The sequence below is a fragment of the Salvelinus namaycush genome, chromosome 5 (assembly GCF_016432855.1).
Source record: "Salvelinus namaycush isolate Seneca chromosome 5, SaNama_1.0, whole genome shotgun sequence".
NCBI classification, from domain to species: Eukaryota; Metazoa; Chordata; class Actinopteri; order Salmoniformes; family Salmonidae; genus Salvelinus; species Salvelinus namaycush.
In genome coordinates, this window is record NC_052311.1 from 14,313,497 (window position 1) to 14,335,641 (window position 22,145).

At 42.2% G+C, this 22,145-nt stretch overlaps 1 protein-coding gene across 1 annotated transcript in view; it reads right to left on the reverse strand.

Moving 5' to 3' along the window:
* The window catches only part of LOC120046947 (ecto-NOX disulfide-thiol exchanger 2-like), a 225,249-nt gene that overhangs the window by 111,970 nt on the left and 91,134 nt on the right, over positions 1–22,145 (reverse strand). The window contains exons 7-8 of the mRNA XM_038992497.1: positions 13,971–14,183; positions 6,581–6,687 (exon numbers count right to left, since the gene is read on the reverse strand). Coding sequence (XP_038848425.1) covers positions 6,581–6,687; positions 13,971–14,183 — 320 coding nt within the window. The remainder of the gene's footprint in view (positions 1–6,580; positions 6,688–13,970; positions 14,184–22,145) is intronic.

The window sequence follows — 22,145 nt, forward strand, 5'->3', positions numbered from 1 at the left end:
AAGACGACATTGAATGTTCCTGTAATCGCCTACAGTTGGAACTTAAATCAGCTTGAAAATCTATGACAAGACTTGAAAATCGCTGTCTAGCAATGATCAACAACCAACTTGACAGAGCTTGAAGAATTAAAAAAAGAATAACGTGCAAATATTGTACAATCCAGGTGTGCAAAGCTCTTAGAAACTTACCCAGAAAGACTAATATCTGTCATCGCTGCAAAAGGTGATTCTAACATGTATTGACTCAGGGGTGTGAATACTTAAGTAAATTCGATATCTGAATTTTTGCAAATACATTTGCAAAAATGTCTAAAAACATGTTTTCACTTTTCCATTATGGGGTATTGTGTGTAGATGGGTGAGAGAAAAACATATTTAATCCACTTTGAATTCAGGCTGTAACACAACAACTTGTGGAATAAGTCAAGGGGTGTTAATACTTTCTGAAGGCTCTGTACACACTTTCACAGGCAAACTGCATGAAGAGTTTATAATGAATGTGTTCCACTAGTTTGTAATCTATCTCCTGCACTAGGATCTCCAAAGGAAAGATAAACCATCTCCAGCCTGTGATCCATGGTGACTGTTTCAGTGTTGCTATGAGACAGAGATTAGGCAGTTAATTACATACCAAATCTGCTTTTTTACACACTAACACCCTCAGAGATTTGTACCCAGATCAAACTTACCCGTTTGGCCCTAAAATGACAGCCGCGCCACACTTGAGCACCCTCCATTAAAGAGGAAAACATGTTTGAGGTAATTAATGCAGCGGTTGTTGGATAGGAAGTAATGAACAAAATACAGAGAACAAATCTTGCCAGGTTTCATTAGTTAATAGCCTTTAATTTAATTAATTAATACCCTTGTATAATCTGAGTCGATATTCACGTAATAATAAGGATTTCCCCTTGACCACGCCCACAATTTGGGGAAACCCCCCCAAATATCCTATTGACCCCCAGTGTAAAAGAGCCAACTTCATTGTCAATTTTTGTTATACAGACATAACAAAACTTGCTGAAAAGTTGCTGTGTTGTTTAATGTAAAAAAATCCTGACCTACGGTTTGCAATGCTCCCACGTCTGGAAATAGAGCTTGTTTAGTACAGTCCATTTGTAACTCCACTCACTGCTTGTAGCTGTATAGTCTGTTTGTGTTGTTGGTTTTGGCTAGCTTAATGACTTGTTACGGTCGGTAGCTAGCTAGCACTCACTCACGTGGCTGCTAGCAGCGTCATGTAAAGGGCCATGAGGGAAGCCCTACAATATTAAGTTTTCGAAGTAACGTTAGTGAGAATGCTCTGGAGCAGGCATTGTTGAAAAGTCATCTTTAGACATGTTGTACTTTTCTTAAATGTAGTTTAGTAATTTACGATTTTGTAAATGTTGTTTTTGCTGTGAGCCAATGGGCTAACCTAGGAAAACGCAGGTTGTTTTTCCCACAGGCGGGCTGGGCTGTGACGATCTATCTATTACCGACTGGCAGTGGTGTAAAGTACATAAGCAAAAATACTTTGAAGTACTACTTAAGTCGTTTTTGGGGGTATCTGTAGTTTACTTTACTATTTATATTTTTGGCAACTTTTACTTCAATACATTCCTAAAGAAAATTATATACTTTTACCTCTTTTAACTACATTTTCCCTGACACCCAAAAGTACTCGTTACATTTTGACAGGAAAATGGTCCAAGTCACACACTTATCAAGAGAACATCCCTGGTCATCCCTACTGCCTCTGATCTGAATGACTCACTAAACACAAATGCTTTGTTTGTAAATTATGTCTGAGTGTTGGAGTGTGCCCGTCAATTTAAAAAAACAAGTAAATTGTGCCGTCTGGTTTGCTTAAGAAAAGGAATTTGAAATGGTTTATATTTTTACTTTTGATACTTAAGTACATTTTAGCAATTCCATTTACTTTTGATACTTAACTATATTTAAAACCGAAGAATTTTAGTAGTAGAATTTTAGTAGTAAGCAGTATTTTACTGGGTGACTTTCACTTTTACTTGAGTCATTTTCGATTATGGTTTACTCAAGTATGACAAGTCAGTACTTTTTCCACGAATGCCAACTGGGACTATCTCAAGATAGATGACCTCAATTTCGCACTGAACAGAATATTGGTAATCTGCTCACTATTTGACAAAGTGTAGTGTGTTGGTGTGTTGTATACATACAGTAGATACTGGACCACAGTACTCTAGGTGAGATAAAGGGTGAGTCGACAGTTCCTTGTTTCTGGCAGTGATACTGAGCACTCACCGGGCTGGACTACCTTCAGAGAAAAGAGTGGTGAGTGTCCAGGATCTGAACCTGACCGGAACACCCACTCTGGGACTGAGCTAAGTAGAGAGCCTAGGTGTAGCCTAGCATTGATCCTAGCACTCAGGCCAGGGTTTATTACATTGACAGTCAAATAATATGCTTGACAGTGGATTGTGTCATTTGCTAACACAACTGGAGACACCTCCTCATCAGCTAGCAAAAGAGTGTACAGGAGCAGTTGCTAACTAACTGTAAGTAACTTTGGCTAGCTAACAGAGATGCTAGTTCTTGGTCCCAAGAAACAAAGAGATCTTCTGTTGGATCTGACAATTAATCTTGATGGTTGTACAGTCATCTCTAATAAAACTGTGAAGGACCTCGGCGTTACTCTGGACCCTGATTTCTCTTTTGATGAACATATCAAGAATATTTCAAGGACAGCTTTTTTCGATCTTCGTAAAATTGCAAAAATGTTCGCCTAAAATGACATACCAAAATCTAACCTTCCTCTAGCTCAGGCCCTGAAGCAAGGAAATGCAATTTCCAATTTTCTTGGTACCATTTGAAAGGAAACACTTTGACGTTTGTGTAAATGTGAAAAGAATGTAGGAGAATATAACACAATATATCTGGTAAAAGATAATACAAAGAAAAAACCAACCATTCTTTTGTATTTTATTGTATCATCATCTTTGAAATACAAGAGAAAGGCCATAATGTATTATACCAGCCAGGCTGCAATTTTGATTTTGGCCACTAGATGGCATCAGTGTATGTGCGACGTGTTAGCTTGATCCAATGAATCATTGCATTTCTGTTCAAAATGTTGTATCAAGACTGCCCAAATGTGCCTAATTTGTTTATTAATAACTTTTCATGTTCAAAATTGTGCACTCTCCTCAAACAATAGCAAGGTATTATTTCACTGTAATAGCTACTGTAAATTGCACAGTGCAGTTAGAATAACAAGATTTGAACCTTTCTGACAATATCAGATATGTCTATGTCCTGGGAAATTTTCTTGATAGTTACAACCTCATGCTAATCGCATAAACCTACGTTAGCTCAACCGTCCCGTGGAAGGGACACCGAGCCCGAAGAAGTTTAAAAAATGTATCATATTACTCCAGTGCTAGCCTCTCTACACTGGCTTCCTGTTAAGGCTTGGGCTGATTTCAAGGTTTACTGCTAACCTACAAAGCAATACATGGGCTTGCTCCTAACTATCTTTCCGATTTGGTCCTGCCACACATACCTACACGTACGCTACAGTCACAAGATGCAGGCCTCCTTACTGTCCCTAGAATTTCTAAGCAAACAGCTGGAGGCAGGGCTTTCTCCTATAGAGCTCCATTTTTATTGAATGGTCTGCCTATCCATGTGAGAGACGCAGACTGGGTCTCGACCTTTAAGTCATTATTTAAGACTCATCTCTTCAGTAGGCTCTATGATTCAGTGTAGTCTGGCCCAGGGGTGTGAAGGTGAACGGAAAGGCACTGGAGCGACGTACCACCCTTGCTGTCTCTGCCTGGCCGGTTCCCCTCTCTACACTGGGATACTCTGTCTCTAACCCTATTACGGGGGCTGAGTGGGCCTTCTGGTGCTCTTCCATGCCGCCCCTAGGAGGGGTGCGTCACTTGAGTGGGTTGAGTCACTGACGTGATCTTCCTGTCCGGGTTGGCACCCCCCTCGGATTCGTGTCGTTGGGGAGATCTTTGTGGGCTATACTCGGCCTTGTCTCAGGGTAGTAGGTTGGTGGTGTGGGGGCTGTGCTTTGGCAAAGTGGGTGGGGTTTTATCCTGCCTGTTTGGCCCTGTCCGGGGGTATCGTTGGACAGGGCCACAGTGTCTCCCGACCCCTCCTGTCTCAGCCTCCAGTATTTATGCAGCAATAGTTTGTGTCGGGGGGCTGTCTGTTATATCTGGAGTATTTCTTCTCTCTTATCCGGTGTCCTTTGTGAATTTAAGTATGCTCCCTCTAATTCTCTCTCTTTTTCTCTCTTTATCTTTCTCCTTCTCTCTCTCTTTCTCTCTCTCTTCTCTCGGAGGAACTGAGCCCTAGGATCATGCCTCAGGACTACCTGGCCTGATGACTCCTTGCTGTCCCCAGTCTGCCTGGTTATGCTGCTGCTCCAGTTTCAACTGTTCTGCCTGCTGCTATGGAGCCCTGACCTGTTCACTGGACGTGCTACCTTGTCCCGGACCTGCTGTTTTGGACTCTCTCTCTACCGCACCTGCTGTATCTAACTCTGAATGATCGGCTATGAAAAACCAACAGACATTTACTCGTGAGGTGCTGACCTGTTGCAACCTCTACAACCATTGTGATTTTCATTATCTGACCCTGCTGGTCATCACTACTCTGGACGGTTCTGATCTAGAATATGTGGACAAGTACAAATACCTAGGTGTTTGGTTAGACTGTAAACTCTCTTTCCAGACTCACATTAAGCATCTCCAATCCAAAATTAAATCTAGAATCGGCTTCCTATTTCGCAAACAAAGCAACTACAAATACCTGGATCATCCTTCACTCATGCTGCCAAACATACCCTCGTAAAACTGACCATCCTACCGATCCTCGACATCGGCGATGTCATTTACGAATTAGCCTCCAACACTCTACTCAAAACATTGGATGCAGTCTATCACAGTGCCATCCGTTTTGTCACCAAAGCCCCATATACTGCCCACCACTGCGACCTGTACGCTCTCGTTGGCTGGCCCTCGCTTCATTCTTGTCGCCAATCCCACTGGCTCCAGGTCATCTACAAGTCTTTGCTAGGTAAAGCCCCGCCTTATCTCAGTTCACTGGTCTACATAGCAGCACCCACCCGCAGCACTCGCTCCAGCAGGTATATTTCACTGGTCACCCCCAAAGCCAATTTCTCCTTTGGCCGCCTAGCCTTCCAGTTCTCTGCTGCCAATGACTGGAACAAACTGCAAAAATCGCTGAAGAAGGAGACTCTTATCTCCCTCACTAGCTTCAAGCACCAGCTGTCAGAGCAGCTCACAGATCATTGCACCTGTACATAACCCATCTCTAAATAGCCCATCCAACTACCTCATCCCCATGCTGTATTTATTTATTTATTTTGCTCCTTTGCACCCCAGTATCTCTACTTGCACATTCATCTTCTGCACATCTATCACTCCAGTGTTTAATTGCTATATCATAATTACCTCGCCACTATGGCCTATTTTATTGACTTACCTCCCTTATCTTACCTCATCTGCTGATCTACACACTGTATATATACTTTTTTTCTACTGTATTATTGACTGTATGTTTGTTTATTCCATGTGTAACTCTGTGTTGTTGTATGTGTCGAACTGCTTTGCTTTATCTTGGCCAGGTGGCAGTTGTAAAGGAGAACTGGTTCTCAACTAGCCTACCTGGTTAAATAAAGGTGAAATAAAAATAAATAAATAAATCTATGAATGTTTGAACTTCTTGGCCATGATCTGTTATAATCTCCACCCGGCACAGCCAGAAGAGGACTGGCCATCCCTCAGAGCCTGGTTCCTCTCTAAGTTTCTTCCTAGGGAGTTTTTCCTAGCCACCGTGCTTCTACGCCTGCATAGCTTGCTGTTTGGGGTTTTAGGCTGGGTTTCTGTACAGCACTTTGTCACATCGGCTGATGTAAAAAGGACTTCATAAATACATTTGATTGATTGATTAATTCACTATTTACAGCTAGTTAGCTACTGCATCTTTTTTTGCTACCAAATATACAGTGCATTCGGAAAGTATTCAGACCCCTTGAGTTTTTCCACATTTTGTTACGTTACAGCCTTATTCTAAAATTGCTTAAATATTTTTTCCCCCTCATCAATCTACACACAATACCCCATAATGACAAAGCAAAAGCAGGTTAAGAAATGTTTGCAAATGTATTACAAACAAAAATCAAGCGGTCTGAATACTTTCCGAATGCACTGTATGCTGGCTTAAACTGGTAGGTTTAAATGGTGATGCCACTAATGTTCACATTTTGACATTTGTGACTTATCCACTTTCCAAGCACACAGGGTGATTAGACTAGCTCTTGGGCTAGTGTTTGTAGGCTAGTTCTAGCGTTTACCTTACTCCCTAGGCCTGTACAAGCTAAGACTTAGGCTAGTGTTAAGCCTGATTCAGAAGCTAGTGTTTAATACCCTAAAGACAACACCATAAACTCCACAAACAAGTAGTTGAAGAAAAAGGGAGGGAGATAAGGATGTCACATAAACAACTAAATCACATTTAAACTATACTTCACCAGATGATTAGAAGATGTGAATAATTGTAGAAAAAGTAAAAGACCAACCTCTGCTTGCTTGCGCCACATGTCCAGGTTCTTGCGTTGAGCTTTCGAGAAATGGTCCCATGCCTTTTGTTTGGAAGCAGCGTGGAATACAGACACAATCTGCTCAACTGTGGCAGGGGATGCAGGGGCCAGTTTACCGTCCAGAGAGAGAGGGAAGGAGCAGAGGAGTGAGAAAGTGGAATCAGGTAGGAAGGCACTTCATGTTGATGAGTTTTCAATGTTCTATTCTGCTCTATAGTACAGTCTGTTCTGGATCAGTGTCTAGAGTGGGGGAGGTGGGATGGGGTGGAGAAGGAACCCACCATATCTCAAGGTGACCACAGAGCGCCCAACCTAAAACACAAGACGGTGCTGAAAGCTACAGGAGGACCAGACTAATACCAGCAGGCTCCTGTCTATTTCACTTGCTGTGGCAATGTAAACATATGTTTCCCATGCCAATGAAGCCCATTAAATTGAATTGAATAGAATTGAGAGAAAGAGAAAGAGGGAAACGAGCAAGAGAGAGAGAGAGAGAGAGAGAGCGAGAGAGAGAAAAACTGCTTTAATTCAGGGCTGGAGGAGGAGGGAGTAGAAGGGCTGCTGAGAGACATTTGTCTGTTTATGACTCCATCACACCTTTGACAGACAACTAGGGTTAGTCTTAAAGGTCCAATGCAGACATTGTTACAGTTACTTACTATAATTGTTTTCAATTAAAATGCTCAAAAATAAACAAGGGGGCAGTATTTTCACTTTTGAATGAATAGTGTGCCCAGAGTGAACTGCCTCCTACTCAGTCCCAGCTGCTAATATATGCATATTATTATTAGTATTGGATAGAGAACACTCTGAAGTTTCTAAAACTGTTTGAATGATGTCTGTGAGTATAACATAACTCATATGGCAGGCAAAAACCTGAGAAGAAATCCAAACAGGAAGTGGGAAATCTGAGGTTTGTAGTTTTTGAACTCACCCCTATCGAATACACAGTGGGATATGGGTTATTTTGCACTTCCTAAGGCTTCCACTAGATGTCAACCGTCTTTAGAACGTGGTTTCAGGCTTCTCATGTGAAGGGGGGCTGGATGGGAGATGTTTGAGTAAGGGGTCTGCCTACAGCCTCGTTCTCAGTCACGCGCTTTCACTTGAGAGGTTGCTCTCGTTCCAGTGCATTTCTACAGACAATGGAATTCTCCGGTTGGAACATTATTGAACTTTTATGATAAAAACATCCTAAAGATTGATTCTATACTTAGTTTGACAAGTTTCTTCGACCTGTAATATAACTTTTTGAACGTTTCGTCCTAATGGACCAGATCGCGCTTTTGGATTGTTTACCAAATGCCCTAACAAAAGAAGCTATTGGACATAAATGGACATAAATGATGGACATTATCGAACAAAACAAGCATTTATTGTGGAACTGCGATTCCTGGGAGTGCATTCTGATGAAGATCATCAAAGGTAAGTGAATATTTCTAATGCTATTTATGAATAATGTTGACTACCCAACATGGCGGATATTTCTCTGGCTGGTTTGGGCTCTGAGCGCCGTTCTCAGATTATGCTTTTTCCGTAAAGTTGTTTTTAAATCTGACACAGCGGTTGCATTAGGGAGAAGTGGATCTGAAGTTTCATGTATAATAGCTGTATTTTCATCAACATTTATTATGAGTATTTCTGTGAATTCATGTGGCTCTCTGCAATATCACTGCATGTTTTGGAACTACTGAATCTAACACGCCAATGTGAACTAAGATGTTTGGATATAAATATGAACTTTACCGAACAAAACATACATGTATTGTGTAACATGAAGTCCTATGAGTGTCATCTGATGAAGATCATCAAAGGTTAGTGATTAATTTTATCTCTTTGTGCTTTTTGTGACTCCTCTCTTTGGCGGGAAAAATGTCTGGGTTTTTCTGTGACTTGGTGGTGACCTAACATAATCGTTTGTGGAGCTTTCGCTGTAAAGCATTTTTGAAATCAGACACTGTGGCTGGATTAACGAGAATTGTACCTTTAAAATGGTGCCTAATACTTGTATGTTTGAGAAATTTTATTTATGAGATTTCTGTTGATTTGTATTTGGCGCCCTGCAATTTTATTGGCTGTTGGCGAGGGGTTCCGCTAGGTTTTAATAGCTAAGAGCAATTCCTCAAGCAATAATTTTGCTAGGACTTGTATGGGAGTGGTCTGTGTGGGGAAGGGAAAACTGAAATCTAGCTGTTATTGTCAGAGGTTTGGAACTGTCTTTCTTATTGGTCTATTAACTCATTTACCATCTGGTGATGTCATCAGGCAGGCCAAGACCCCATCCCAACAAAACAGGCTGAAATTTCAGGCAGACTTTTTACACTAAAAGGAAAATATAGCTCTTACACTAAAAGGAAAATATTATAATTTGTATGATTTCACAGTATTATTCCAACCTAATGGTGTGGAAATATATATAAAACACAGGAAATCAAATGTTTTACTAATTATCTGAGCGTTTGTGTGTGTGTAATTATCACTCACCTGTTGATGTCAATGGAGCAGCCACACATTCATAGATTGTACCAGGCAATAATTTCATACGGTCCCATATCAATAGCTAGGGCTGTACAATAACTCACAACACACAATAGATAACTTTATCAAGCATGAAGACTTCCCCAGTGTCACTGCAGCTGAAGATGGCAAACATCACTCAGAGGCAAAATGCTCCTTTGGTGTGTATGTGGACAGGCCATGTTGAGGGACTCTCTTTTTGTCAGAGGGGTCTTAATGAACCCCGGGGGAAGTGAATAAGGCCACCAGAGTTGTGGCCTCGGCAGAGATTTAGAGAAGGAGGGAGAGAGGGAAGGAAGGAAGGAAGCAAGGAAGGAAGGAAAGAGTGTGTCTAGATCAATAGTGGCTTCTCAGAATCATCTAATTTGATTGGAGAGATAGATGGGGAAGGCAGGGGAGAGCAAAGTGTACAAGGGTGTGGCCTTGCCTTTTTATGTATGTGTGTGAGTCAGAGAGATAGCTGATGGATAAGTGCATGTTCTTTGGTGTTATTTGCAGGGCTCCAGCTAGGGCTATGTGTGTGCACATGCCAGCATTTCTACTGTAAATGAGACCATTCACTTTCTGTCAAGCAGGTTAATCTCCTAGATGAAATATGCAGCGGCATGTAGACCGAGTGCCATCCACCAAACATGATGTATGCTGATCCAAATCCAACTGTGAAATGATTGTCATCTTCTATAAACATCATCCTGAGTGAAATATGAAGCAGGGCGTTGTGGTTCATAAATCCTTCAGCTGCGAATGGATCTCATTTAACTGAGAGGAGATTTCTGTTCTCTGACATTCATGAATAGAGCCTGTTTAAGTCCAAATGGCACCATATTCCCTATGCAGGGTGCTACTTTGACCAGGGCCCATATTTATAGTATAGTGCACTATAAAGGGAATTGGATGCCATTTGGGATGCATCCTCTGTTTGAATAACTTGCTTCAGAGCAGAAAGGAGCATTGTTAAGGGCTTTTTCTAAAGGTACCATTCAACATAAGGTGACAACTACCAATGCCAAATGGAGGAATGTGTGATATTACATTATATTGCATTTCGAAAAAGAAAGTCTATGGATTCCAATGTGCAGCTGTAAGAAAGTCTGGTAAATATGGATGGGGCTTTTGTTCACAGAACGACACTGTGAACCTGCCTCCCAGGACACCAAACTCTGTGTTTATATTTGTATGTGTGAAACCGCAGATAAAGACAAACTCATGAATAAAACTAAGCGTTTGTGTGGATTATTGTGATGGAGGATGGTGGCCTTTAAAAGACAAGAAACGGAACGAGAGAGAGAGAGAACGAGAGAGAGAGAAAGAGAGAGAGAGAAAGAGAGAGAAAGAGAGAGAGAGAAAGAGAGAGAAAGAGAGAGAGAGAAAGAGAGAGAAAGAGAGAGAGAGTAGAGAGAGGGGGGAGAGGAGAGACCCACTTTGCTCTTTCCAATATTTGTATTACTGTATAAACAGGAACCGATTATGTAGTATATCCCAATATCCATACTAACACAGTACTCAGTATGCACACTACTGTAAGTGGTGTATCACCAAAGATATCTGAACTCATACATGCTCTTAGCATTGGCAGTTGTGAATCATTAATATGACTCATTTCACTTCTTCCTTCAGTTCCAGTTGTTTTCATGTAGAGAGGTGTTACTTACTTTGATTCTATGGCTGAGTGGGGTCCTTCAGATGAGCTGTCCACAGACCAATACAGGCTAAAGTTAACCAGAGGAGTTTGGAGCCTACACAGTGTACCCCGGAGAGTGTTAGCTTTCTGATTGGCAAAAGCCAAAAGCCCTGTCCAGAAACAACCCCTAGCTCTTGTGGAGATCTGAAGGAATCACATAGGTATAATCAATATGGTCATACAGTAGCTCCATCTTGCAATCTTGATTGGCTGAGTGGAGTTTTCATTATGTGGCTTATAGCTTTCCAATCCTTACACAAGTGCCTTGAAGTTAGGGGCTAGGAGTTGTTATTGCATTCAGCCAATGTGACACAACCATAGGTGAACCTATTACTCCCTGGCCATGGACAATGGACATACATGTATATACTCTGCTCAAAAAAATAAAGGGAACACTTAAACAACACAATGTAACTCCAAGTCAATCACACTTCTGTGAAATCAAACTGTCCACTTAGGAAGCAACACTGATTGACAATAAATTTCACATGCTGTTGTGCAAATGGAATAGACAACAGGTGGAAATTATAGGCAATTAGCAAGACACCCCCAATAAAGGAGTGGTTCTGCAGGTGGTGACCACAGACCACTTCTCAGTTCCTATGCTTCCTGGCTGATGTTTTGGTCACTTTTGAATGCTGGCGGTGCTTTCACTCTAGTGGTAGCATGAGACGGAGTCTACAACCCACACAAGTGGCTCAGGTAGTGCAGCTCATCCAGGATGGCACATCAATGCGAGCTGTGGCAAGAAGGTTTGCTGTGTCTGTCAGCGTAGTGTCCAGAGCATGGAGGCGCTACCAGGAGACAGGCCAGTACATCAGGAGACGTGGAGGAGGCCGTAGTAGGGCAACAACCCAGCAGCAGGACCGCTACCTCCGCCTTTGTGCAAGAAGGAGCAGGAGGAGCACTGCCAGAGCCCTGCAAAATGACCTCCAGCAGGCCACAAATATGCATGTGTCTGCTCAAACGGTCAGAAACAGACTCCATGAGGGTGGTATGAGGGCCCGACGTCCACAGGTGGGGGTTGTGCTTACAGCCCAACACCGTGCAGGACGTTTGGCATTTGCCAGAGAACACCAAGATTGGCAAATTCGCCACTGGCGCCCTGTGCTCTTCACAGATGAAAGCAGGTTCACACTGAGCACATGTGACAGACGTGACAGTCTGGAGACGCCGTGGAGAACGTTCTGCTGCCTGCAACATCCTCCAGCATGACCGGTTTGGCGGGGGGTCAGTCATGGTGTGGGGTGGCATTTCTTTGGGGGGCCGCACAGCCCTCCATGGGCTCGCCAGAGGTAGCCTGACTGCCATTAGGTACCGAGATGAGATCCTCAGACCCCTTGTGAGACCATATGCTGGTGCGGTTGGCCCTGGGTTCCTCCTAATGCAAGACAATGCTAGACCTCATGTGGCTGGAGTGTGTCAGCAGTTCCTGCAAGAGGAAGGCATTGATGCTATGGACTGGCCCGCCCGTTCCCCAGACCTGAATCCAATTAAGCACATCTGGGACATCATGTCTCGCTCCATCCACCAACGACACGGTGCACCACAGACTGTCCAGGAGTTGGCCCTCAGGAGACCATCCGCCACCTCATCAGGAGCATGCCCAGGTGTTGTAGGGAGGCCATACAGGCACGTGGAGGCCACACACACTACTGAGCCTCATTTTGACTTGTTTTAAGGACATTACATCAAAGTTGGATCAGCCTGTAGTGTGGTTTTCCACTTTAATTTTGAGTGTGACTCCAAATCCAGACCTCCATGGGTTGATAAATTTGATTTCCATTGATAATTTTTGTGGGATTTTGTTGTCAGCACATTCAACTATGTAAAGAAAAAAGTATTTAATAAGAATATTTCATTCATTCAGATCTAGGATGTGTTATTTTAGTGTTCGCTTTATTTTTTTGAGCAGTGTATAATCTACCAATGTGGGAAAAGACAGCTTTAGAAACAAACACATGAACCTACCTTCTTTATCCACTATCAACCCTTCCTGAAACATACTGGTGAAACACAGCATGCTTTTATTTGACTGTCATTCTGTATGTCTGTTATGTCCAGTGTGAGAAGAAACTGTCTGTGGAATATCAATGATGAGACAATATGAGGCTGCATGAACTCTATGTCAATCTGTGATGTTCACCACTGAAATGTCATGCATCTAATTACAATGCCATGCTATTGCTAACCCCTCACAGGCTGCATAAATCCTCATGTATATTTTTTCTCTCCACCCCCCCATTGAGTGTGTGTGACGGTTGTGTTAAATATTTGTTTTTGTGTGCTGGCTGTCAAAGCTGTGAGGTACAGAGAGGCTGTCACAGAGCAAGGTGAAGCTGGTTTCTAAAACTTGATTCTTTTCTGCTCCCTTTGGGATGTTGTCTCCTGGTGAACAGTTGCTAGACAGAGAAAGAGAGACAGGAAGAAAGAGGAGAGAGAGAGAGAGAGAGAGAGAGAGAGAGAGAGAGAGAGAGAGAGAGAGAGAGAGAGAGAGAGAGAGAGAGAGAGAGAGAGAGAGAGAGAGAGAGAGAGAGAGAGAGAGAGAGAGAGAGAGAGAGAGAGAGAGAGAGAGAGAGAGAGAGAGAGAGAGAGAGAGAGAGAGAGAGAGAGAGAGAGAGAGAGAGAGAGAGAGAGAGAGAGTGAGTGAGTGAGTGAGTGAGTGAGTGAGTGAGTGAGTGAGTGAGTGAGTGAGTGAGTGAGTGAGTGAGTGAGTGAGTGAGTGAGTGGCCACTCTGGGCCTGATGAAGATGCGCTGAGAGAGGTAGCTAACAGCTCCCTAAATAACCTGTTCAATGTTATTGCTGCCATCACGGGCCTTTACCAGGCAAACTGCCCCAAATCTACTCCTACAAAGAGTAATCCCATAGAGTGGGTCTTCAGAAGTGCTGTCCTCTGTTTGTGTGCAGCCATGCATGTGTGTGAGTGTCTGTTTGCAGAAAAGACCATCTCTGTTCCATGTCCCTGGGTATTTGATCCATCATGTAAGGAGCACTGACCTGGAACTTGTGAACTTGTGACATGAAAATCACTTGAGGGTGGAGAACGTTTAAAGGGACAATGTGACGTTGCCTCAAAGGGAACGCCACAAGTGATTTGATGTTGACCCTGACCCTGTTGTGTGGGACATGGTTCTCTGTGTGTGTGTGTGTCAGCCTGGTTTTTACTCACATTGTGCCAGGATGCCAGACAGGGCGGTCTTGAACTTGTCCTTGGCCACCTCCAACTCCTTCTCGTGGGCGGCCTTCTGACTCATCAGCTGGCGGATGTGGCTGTTGGACGACTGGATCATTGAGTAGAAGTTGTTGGCGTTACGACGGTTCACCTCACCGCGTTCCACCCAGGTCAGCAGCACGTGCACCGCCTCCGCAAACGCTGCCTCATCTGAGGAGAGGGTTAAAGGAAAGTTTGCACAAAACGATCTCCACAAACTAACAACGTTGATAAATAATATCCTCATTAAATGTTCTTATTTCAAACATATTTAACTACAGTATACTGAACAAAAATATAAAAACGCAACAATTTCAAAGATTTTACTGAATTACAGTTTATAGAAGGAAATCAGTCAATTTAAATAAATACATTAGGCCCTAATCTATGGATTTCACATGACTGGGCAGGGCACAGCCATGGATGGGCCTGGGAGGGCATAGGCCCATCCACTGGGGAGCCAGGTCCAGCCAATCAGAATGAGTTCTTTATTACAGACAAAAATATTCTTCACCGCACGTGGCCTGTGGTTGTGAGGCCGGTTGGATGTACTGCCAAATTCTCTTAAACAACGTTGGAGGCGGCTTATGGCAACAGCTCTGGTGGACATTCCTGCAGTCAGCATGCCAATTGCATGCTGTGGCATTGTGTTGTGTGACTAAACTACTCATTTTCGAGTGGCCTTTTATTGTCTCCAGTACAAGGTTTAAACAGCTTCTTGATATACCATACCTGTCAGGTGGACGGATTATCTTGGCAAAGGAGAAATGCTCACTAACAGGGATGTAAACAAATTTGTGCACGAAATTGTAGAGAAATAAGCTTTTCTTTTGCGTATGGAACATTTCTGGGATCTTTTATTTCAGCTCATGAAACATAGGACCAACACTTTACATGTTGCGTTTATATTTTTGTTTTGTATAGTTGAAACTAGACATTTATTTTCAAACTTTATACTCACAGGCAGAACTTTAAAGCTCTTTCTAACTTTGGGGAAAATTTTAGAGGAAAAACATCATGCTGGTATTTGTTGAGGGGTAGCTAGCTAGATAGTTACCGGAGTCCGATTTGCAGTAGTGTTGCTTAACTTGGGATCTGTTTGGTTTAACTACCCATAAGGAGTCAACTTCACTGAATGTAACAAATGTATATAATTACTGCTTTGATTATAATCACATCACAATGCATACATTTCACCAGAGCTTTTTAAAAGGATGACATAACACTGATGGTCATGTTACGCATGGAATCACTTGAAGAGTGACTAGCAAGGATGGAGAGTGGACAGCAGGATCATGAAACATCAAGTTACCTCTTCTTGGAACAGTTGCTGCCACTCAAGCAGTAGAAATTGTTACAAACAATGTTAACCTGTTGAGGACAGAGGGCGCTGTTTTCACTTTGGGGGAAAATCGTGCCCAAATTAAACGGCCTCGTACTCAATTCTTGCTCGTACAATATGCATATTATTATTACTATTGGATAGAAAACACTCTCTAGTTTCTAAAACCGTTTGAATTATATCTGTGAGTAAAACAGAACTCATTTTGCAGCAAACTTCCTGACAGGAAGTGGAAAATCTGAAATCGATGCTCTGTTCTAGGGCCTGCCTATAAATGGCCTTCATATATATCAGTATACATGCACTTCATACACCTTCCACTAGATGTCGACAGGCAGTGAGAGAAGAAATGGAGTGTATAACTTGATCTGGGGTCGAATAAAAGCTCTTGGCATGACGTGTCACCAGTTTCCTGTTTTCTGGAGCGCGTGAGAAGGGACCTGGTATTGCCTTCTGAAAAGCTGTCGTTATAGACGACTAATATCTCCGGCTTTGATTTTATTTCATAAATGTGACAATATCATCGTAAAGTATGTTTTTTCAATATAGTTTTATTAGATTATTGAAATTTATTCGGGACGTTAGGCGTGTTGTGTTGTGTGCCTTTGTTCAGGAAGGAGAGCTTCGCGCTACTTTGCTAGCTTTCCGTGCTAATTGACTGGAGAAGAGGACATTCTAAATCCAAACAACGATTGTTCTGGACAAAGGACCCCTTGTACAACATTCTGATGGAAGATCATCAAAAGTAGGACCCATTTTATGATGCTATTTCATATATCTGTCGAACATGTGAAATAGTAGTTTGCGCCCAGATTTTGGGCACGCTCTCGCTATAACTAAGCTGGATGTCGTAATGAAGTTATTTTTAGAATTCTAACACGGCGATTGCATTAAGAACTAGTGTATCTATCATTTCCTATACAACATGTATTTTCTAGTAACGTTTATGAATAGTTATTTGGTCAGAATAGTTGAGTGTCATAAAAATATCCGCACATTCTGGGAAAAAGATGCTACGTTAGCACAATGTATAACCACTGATTTCAGCTCTAAATATGCACATTTTCGAACAAAACATAAGTGTATGTATAACCTGATGTTATAGGACTGTCATCTGATGAAGGTTTATGAAGGTTAGTGAAAATTAATATCTTTTGCTGGTTTATTCGCTATCGCTAACGTGCCTATTGCTATCGCTAACGTGCCTTGATGAATGAATGCGGTAGTGTGGTAGGCTATTGTAGTAAGCTAATATAATGCTATATTGTGTTTTCACTGTAAAACACTTAAAAAATCGGAAATATTGGCTGGATTCACAAGATGTTTGTCTTTAATTTGCTGTACACCATCGATTTTTCAGAAATGTTTTATGATGAGTATTTAGTATTTGACGTTGGTGTCTGTAATTACTCTGGCTGCTTCGGTGCTATTTCTGACGGTAGCTGTGATGGTAGCTACAATGTAAAACTGATTTATACCTCAAATATGCACATTTTTCGAACAAAACATAGATTTATTGTATAACATGTTATAAGACTGTCATCTGATGAAGTTGTTTCTTGGTTAGTTTGGTTGGTTCTTGGTTAATTAGGTTGGCTTTGTGCATGCTACTTGTGCTGTGAAAAATGTCTGTCCTTTTTTGTATTTGGTGGTGAGCTAACATAAATATATGTGGTGTTTTCGCTGTAAAACATTTTAAAAATCGGACATGTTGACTGGATTCACAAGATGTGTATCTTTCATTTGCTGTATTGGACTTGTTAATGTGTGAAAGTTAACCTGTCTGGCACCGGGGTTCCGCTAGCGGAACTCCTCCCACATTCCACTGAAAAGGCAGAGCGCGAAATTCCAAAAATATTTTTTGAATTTCGCGCTCTGCCTTTTCAGTGGAATGTGGGAGGAGTTCCGCTAGCGGAACCCCGGTGCTAGACAGGTTAAAAAACAGAATAGCACGGTTGGTTAAGAGCACATAAAACGATACGATACAATACCATACATATACAGTGGGCTCCAAAATTACTGGCACCCTGACTGGCAATGCACAAACAATACTTAAAAAAATATAAACAATAAAATTATAGAGATAAACTCAAAATACCAACATGTGAGAAATACTGTACTTTATTAATGTTTCAATGGAACCAACCAAAATCATACAATTATTTAATACTAAACACATTTCACCAAAATCAAGGTTTCATAATTATTGGCATTCCTCATTTAGTACTTAGTGCAACCACCTCTGGCAAGGATAACATCATGGAGTCTTTTCCTGTAATGTTTGACAAGGTTAAGGAACACATTTGGAGGGATTTTGGATCATTAGCCTATGCAGATCCTTTCAAGATCCTTCACATTCTTGGGTTTCTGCTTATCAACTGCCCTCTTCAACTCATCCCACAGGTTTTCAATTGGATTGAGGCCCAGTGACTGAGATGGCCATGGCAAAACATTGATTTTGTTGTCACAGAACCATTTCTGTGTGGATCTTGAGGTATGTTTTGGGTCATTGTCTTGTTGGAAAGTCCACCTACGGTCAAGTCCTAGCCTTCTGGCAAAGGCAACCAGATTGTCAGCCAAAATTGCCTGATATTTAACCAGTGCCCCTGGACCTCCGGAATTAAAATAACCCCAAAACATCACTGACCCACCATCATATTTCACTGTGGGTATGAGGTGCCTCTCCTTGTATGCATCTGTTTCGACGCCAAACATGCCCATGCTGTATCTGACCAAAATGTTCAATTTTGGTCTCATCTGACCAGAGCACCTTGTTCCAAGTCATAATTTAAATGACGTTTGTCAAACTCCAAACGCTTGCGTCTGTGTCTTGGAGTCAGAAATTGATTTCTTCTGGCAACCCTTCCAAAGAGCCTGTGGTTGTAGAGGTGGCGTCTGATGGTACTTTTTGAAACCTGGTGACCCCAAGATGTCTCCAAGGCCTGCAATTCTTTCACAGTGATTCTTGGGGATTTTGTTGGTTCTCTCACTATCCTCCTCCCTATCCTGGGGGAAAAATGCATTTGCGTCCACTACCTGTGAGGTTTTCAACTGTTCCATATTATCATATTATTTTTTTTTTTAAATAATTACCCTGACAGTGCTCAGTGGTATATTCAATCATTTGTGGATCTTGTAGCCATTACCAGAGTTATGAAGGTCTACGACCATCTGTCTCTTTTGAACTGCCAGTTCTTTTGTTTTCTTCATGGTGCTGGATGACAAAGGGATATTGCATGTGTGTTACCTAATTTTTTATACCCTAGTGAAACAGGAAGTGATGTTCCCAAGAAAGCTAAGGTAACTGAGCTAAACGACTACCGCCCCGTAGCACTCACTTCCGTCATCATGAAGTGCTTTGAGAGACTAGTCAAGGACCATATCAACTCCACCCTACCTGACACCCTAGACCCACTCCAATTTGCTTACCGCCCCAATAGGTCCACAGACAACGCAATCGCAACCACACTGCACACTGCCCTAACCCATCTGGACAAGAGGAATACCTATGTGAGAATGCTGTTCATCGACTACAGCTCAGCATTTAACACCATAGTACCCTCCAAACTCGTCATCAAGCTCGAGACCCTGGGTCTCGACCCCGCCCTGTGCAACTGGGTACTGGACTTCCTGACGGGCCGCCCCAGGCGGTGAGGGTAGGAAACAACATCTCCACCCCGCTGATCCTCAACACTGGGGCCCCACAAGGGTGCATTCTGAGCCCTCTCCTGTACTCCCTGTTCACCCATGACTGCGTGGCCATGCACGCCTCCAACTCAATCATCAAGTTTGCAGACGACACTACAGTGGTAGGCTTGATTACCAACAACGACGAGACGGCCTACAGGGAGGAGGTGAGGGCCCTCGGAGTGTGGTGTCAGGAAAATAACCTCACATTCAACATCAACAAAACAAAGGAGATGATCGTGGACTTCAGGAAACAGCAGAGGGAGCATCCTCCTATCCACATCGACGGGACAGTAGTGGAGGGGGTAGAAAGTTTTTAAGTTCCTCGGCGTACACATCACGGACAAACTGAATTGGTCCACCCACACAGACAGCGTGGTGACAGCCTGACAACAACCACCCGAGCCACTGCTTGTTCACCCCGCTAACATCCAGAAGGCGAGGTCAGTACAGGTGCATCAAAGCAGGGACCGAGAGACTGAAAAACAGCTTCTATCTCAAGGCCATCAGACTGTTAAACAGCCACCACTAACATTGAGTGGCTGCTGCCATACATGTAAAAAATGTATCACTAGCCACTTTAAACAATGCCACTTAATATAATGTTTACATACCCTACATTACTCATCTCATATGTATATACTGTACTCTATACCATCTACTGCATCTTTGTCACGTTCTGACCTTAGTTCCTTTGTTTTGTCTTTTGTTTTAGTATGGTCAGGGCGTGAGTTGGGTGGGTTGTCTATGTTAGTTTTTCTATGATTTTCTATTTCTGTGTTTGGCCTGATATGGTTCTCAATCAGAGGCAGCTGTCAATCGTTGTCCCTGATTGGGAACCATATTTAGGTAGCCTGTTTTCTGTTGGGTTTTGTGGGTGGTTGTTTTCAGTCTTTGTGTGTCTGCACCAGACAGAACTGTTTCGGTTTTCACTTCGTTGTTTTGTAATTTGAAGTGTTCAGTTTTGGATTATTATTAAATAAGATGAACACTAACCACGCTGCACTTTGGTCCTCACCTTCTTCCACCGACGACAGCCGTTACAATCTTGCCATCTTTATGTAATACATGTATCACTAGCCACTTTAAACAATGCCACTTAATGTAATGTTTACATACCCTACATTACTCATCTCATGTATATATATGTATATACTGTACTCGATACCATCTACTGCATCTTGCCTATGCCGTTCTGTACCATCACTCATTCATATATCTTTATGTACATATTCTTCATCCCTTTACACTTGTGTTTTTATGGTAGCTGTTGTGAAATTGTTAGGTTAGATTACTCATTGGTTATTACTGCATTGTCGGAACTAGAAGCACAAGCATTTCGCTACACTCACATTAACATCTGCTAACCATGTGTGTGACAAATACAATTTGATTTGATTTGATGTAATGGCTCAATATAGTTCCTTAAGACTTACATAAACTTAAATAAGTGAAATTTTATTCCTTGTTTAATTTTGGTAGATATTATTTACAATAATCTTTAAGGGTGCCATTAATTGGGGTGGCAGGTAGCCTAGTGGTTAGAGTGTTGGACTAATAACCGAAAAGTTGCAAGATCAAATCCCGAGCTGACAAGGTAAAAATCTGTCGTTCTGCCACTGAACAGGGCAGTTAACCCACTGTTCCTAGGTCGTCATTGAAAATAAGAATTTGTTCTTAACTGACTTGCCTAGTAAAATAAAATTGTGAAACCTTGATTTGGAGGACATTGATTTATAATTAAATCAATACATGATTTTGGTGGGTTCCATTGAAATGTTAATAAAGTACAGTATTTCTCTCATGTTGGTATTTTTAGTTTATCTCTATAATTATATTGTTTATTTTTTTTAAGTATTGTTTGTGCATTGCCAGTCAGGGGTGCCAGTAATTTTGGAGCCCACTGTAGCTAAGTTATTAAAAGCTAGCCTGGTTCTGTTAGATAAGGAAAGATTTATAAGATTATAAGAATTAATAAAAAAGCCTGTTAGCCTTGAAATAGGCAAGGTGATTCTGCATAAACAGTACATTGTTAGCAAGCCAGCTAGCTTAGCTAGCTACAGTATATTTACAAATACCCTAGCCGCTAACTAGTCAAAACCAATTCCCATAGGCCCGTTTTCTACTTCTTGATCATAAAACAATGAATGATGTTGTCACGAATCCCGTTTCCTGAGTCTGGTTTTTGCCTGTGTTCTGTTCTGGAGTGTTTTTCCGGTGTCCTGGAACGCACCCTGTCTGGTTGCCGGGCGTTTTAGCTAGTTGGGAGATCTCAGATTACCCGCACCTGTTTCCCATCAGCTATCTGTGCACCTGGTCCTGATCATCATCTCTCCTCTTCATAAGCCCGGACCTGACATCCATTCCCTGCTGGATCGTTAGCCATGAACAGTATGTCGTGCCAGCGTATCAGCCTCCTGTTTGATATAATTTGTTTTGTTGTTTTGTACGTCTTGCTTGCCTTAAACTTACCTCCGTTTGTTCTGTCTTCAGTTATTCACCCGGATCACTTACCCCATTCCTGCCTGGTCGTCGGAGGTTTCCGCTACTCCCTTGGATCCACCTATTCACTCCCATCAACTCACTGCCGCTGCCCGCTACGCCACCTGGATATTTCTACCTCTACATATTCACTTGTAAATAAATACTCACCTTCTTCCTACTCTCCTTGTCCTGGTCTGCTTCTGGGTTCGATTTTGAAAGAACGTGACAGATGTATCTGTCCTAAACTCAATAAGCTCTACTTTCTATGAACAAAATATTTTGTTACAGTAGTGTTATCTTAACAAAATAAAATGGAACCTGCTTGAGTGCCATCTTAGTCAGTTAATGGGGCTTTCTTTAGCCTGAAATGCATTGTTGTCCCTTGTATACATGAGGTCCACAAAGCCTCTTCATTGACACACACACACTTTGTTTTCCCCATATCAAACAGTCTCCACCCCCTCGTACCTTTGACCCTGTTTAACCTGATTGTCTGCCTCGCCACACCCTCTTATGAAAACCCCCAACCACCCGCATACACACTCATACACACACGACAGCAATGAGGAAATACCATTCCAATCCTCCCTGAAAGATTACGTATTGTCTCTAATACCTGC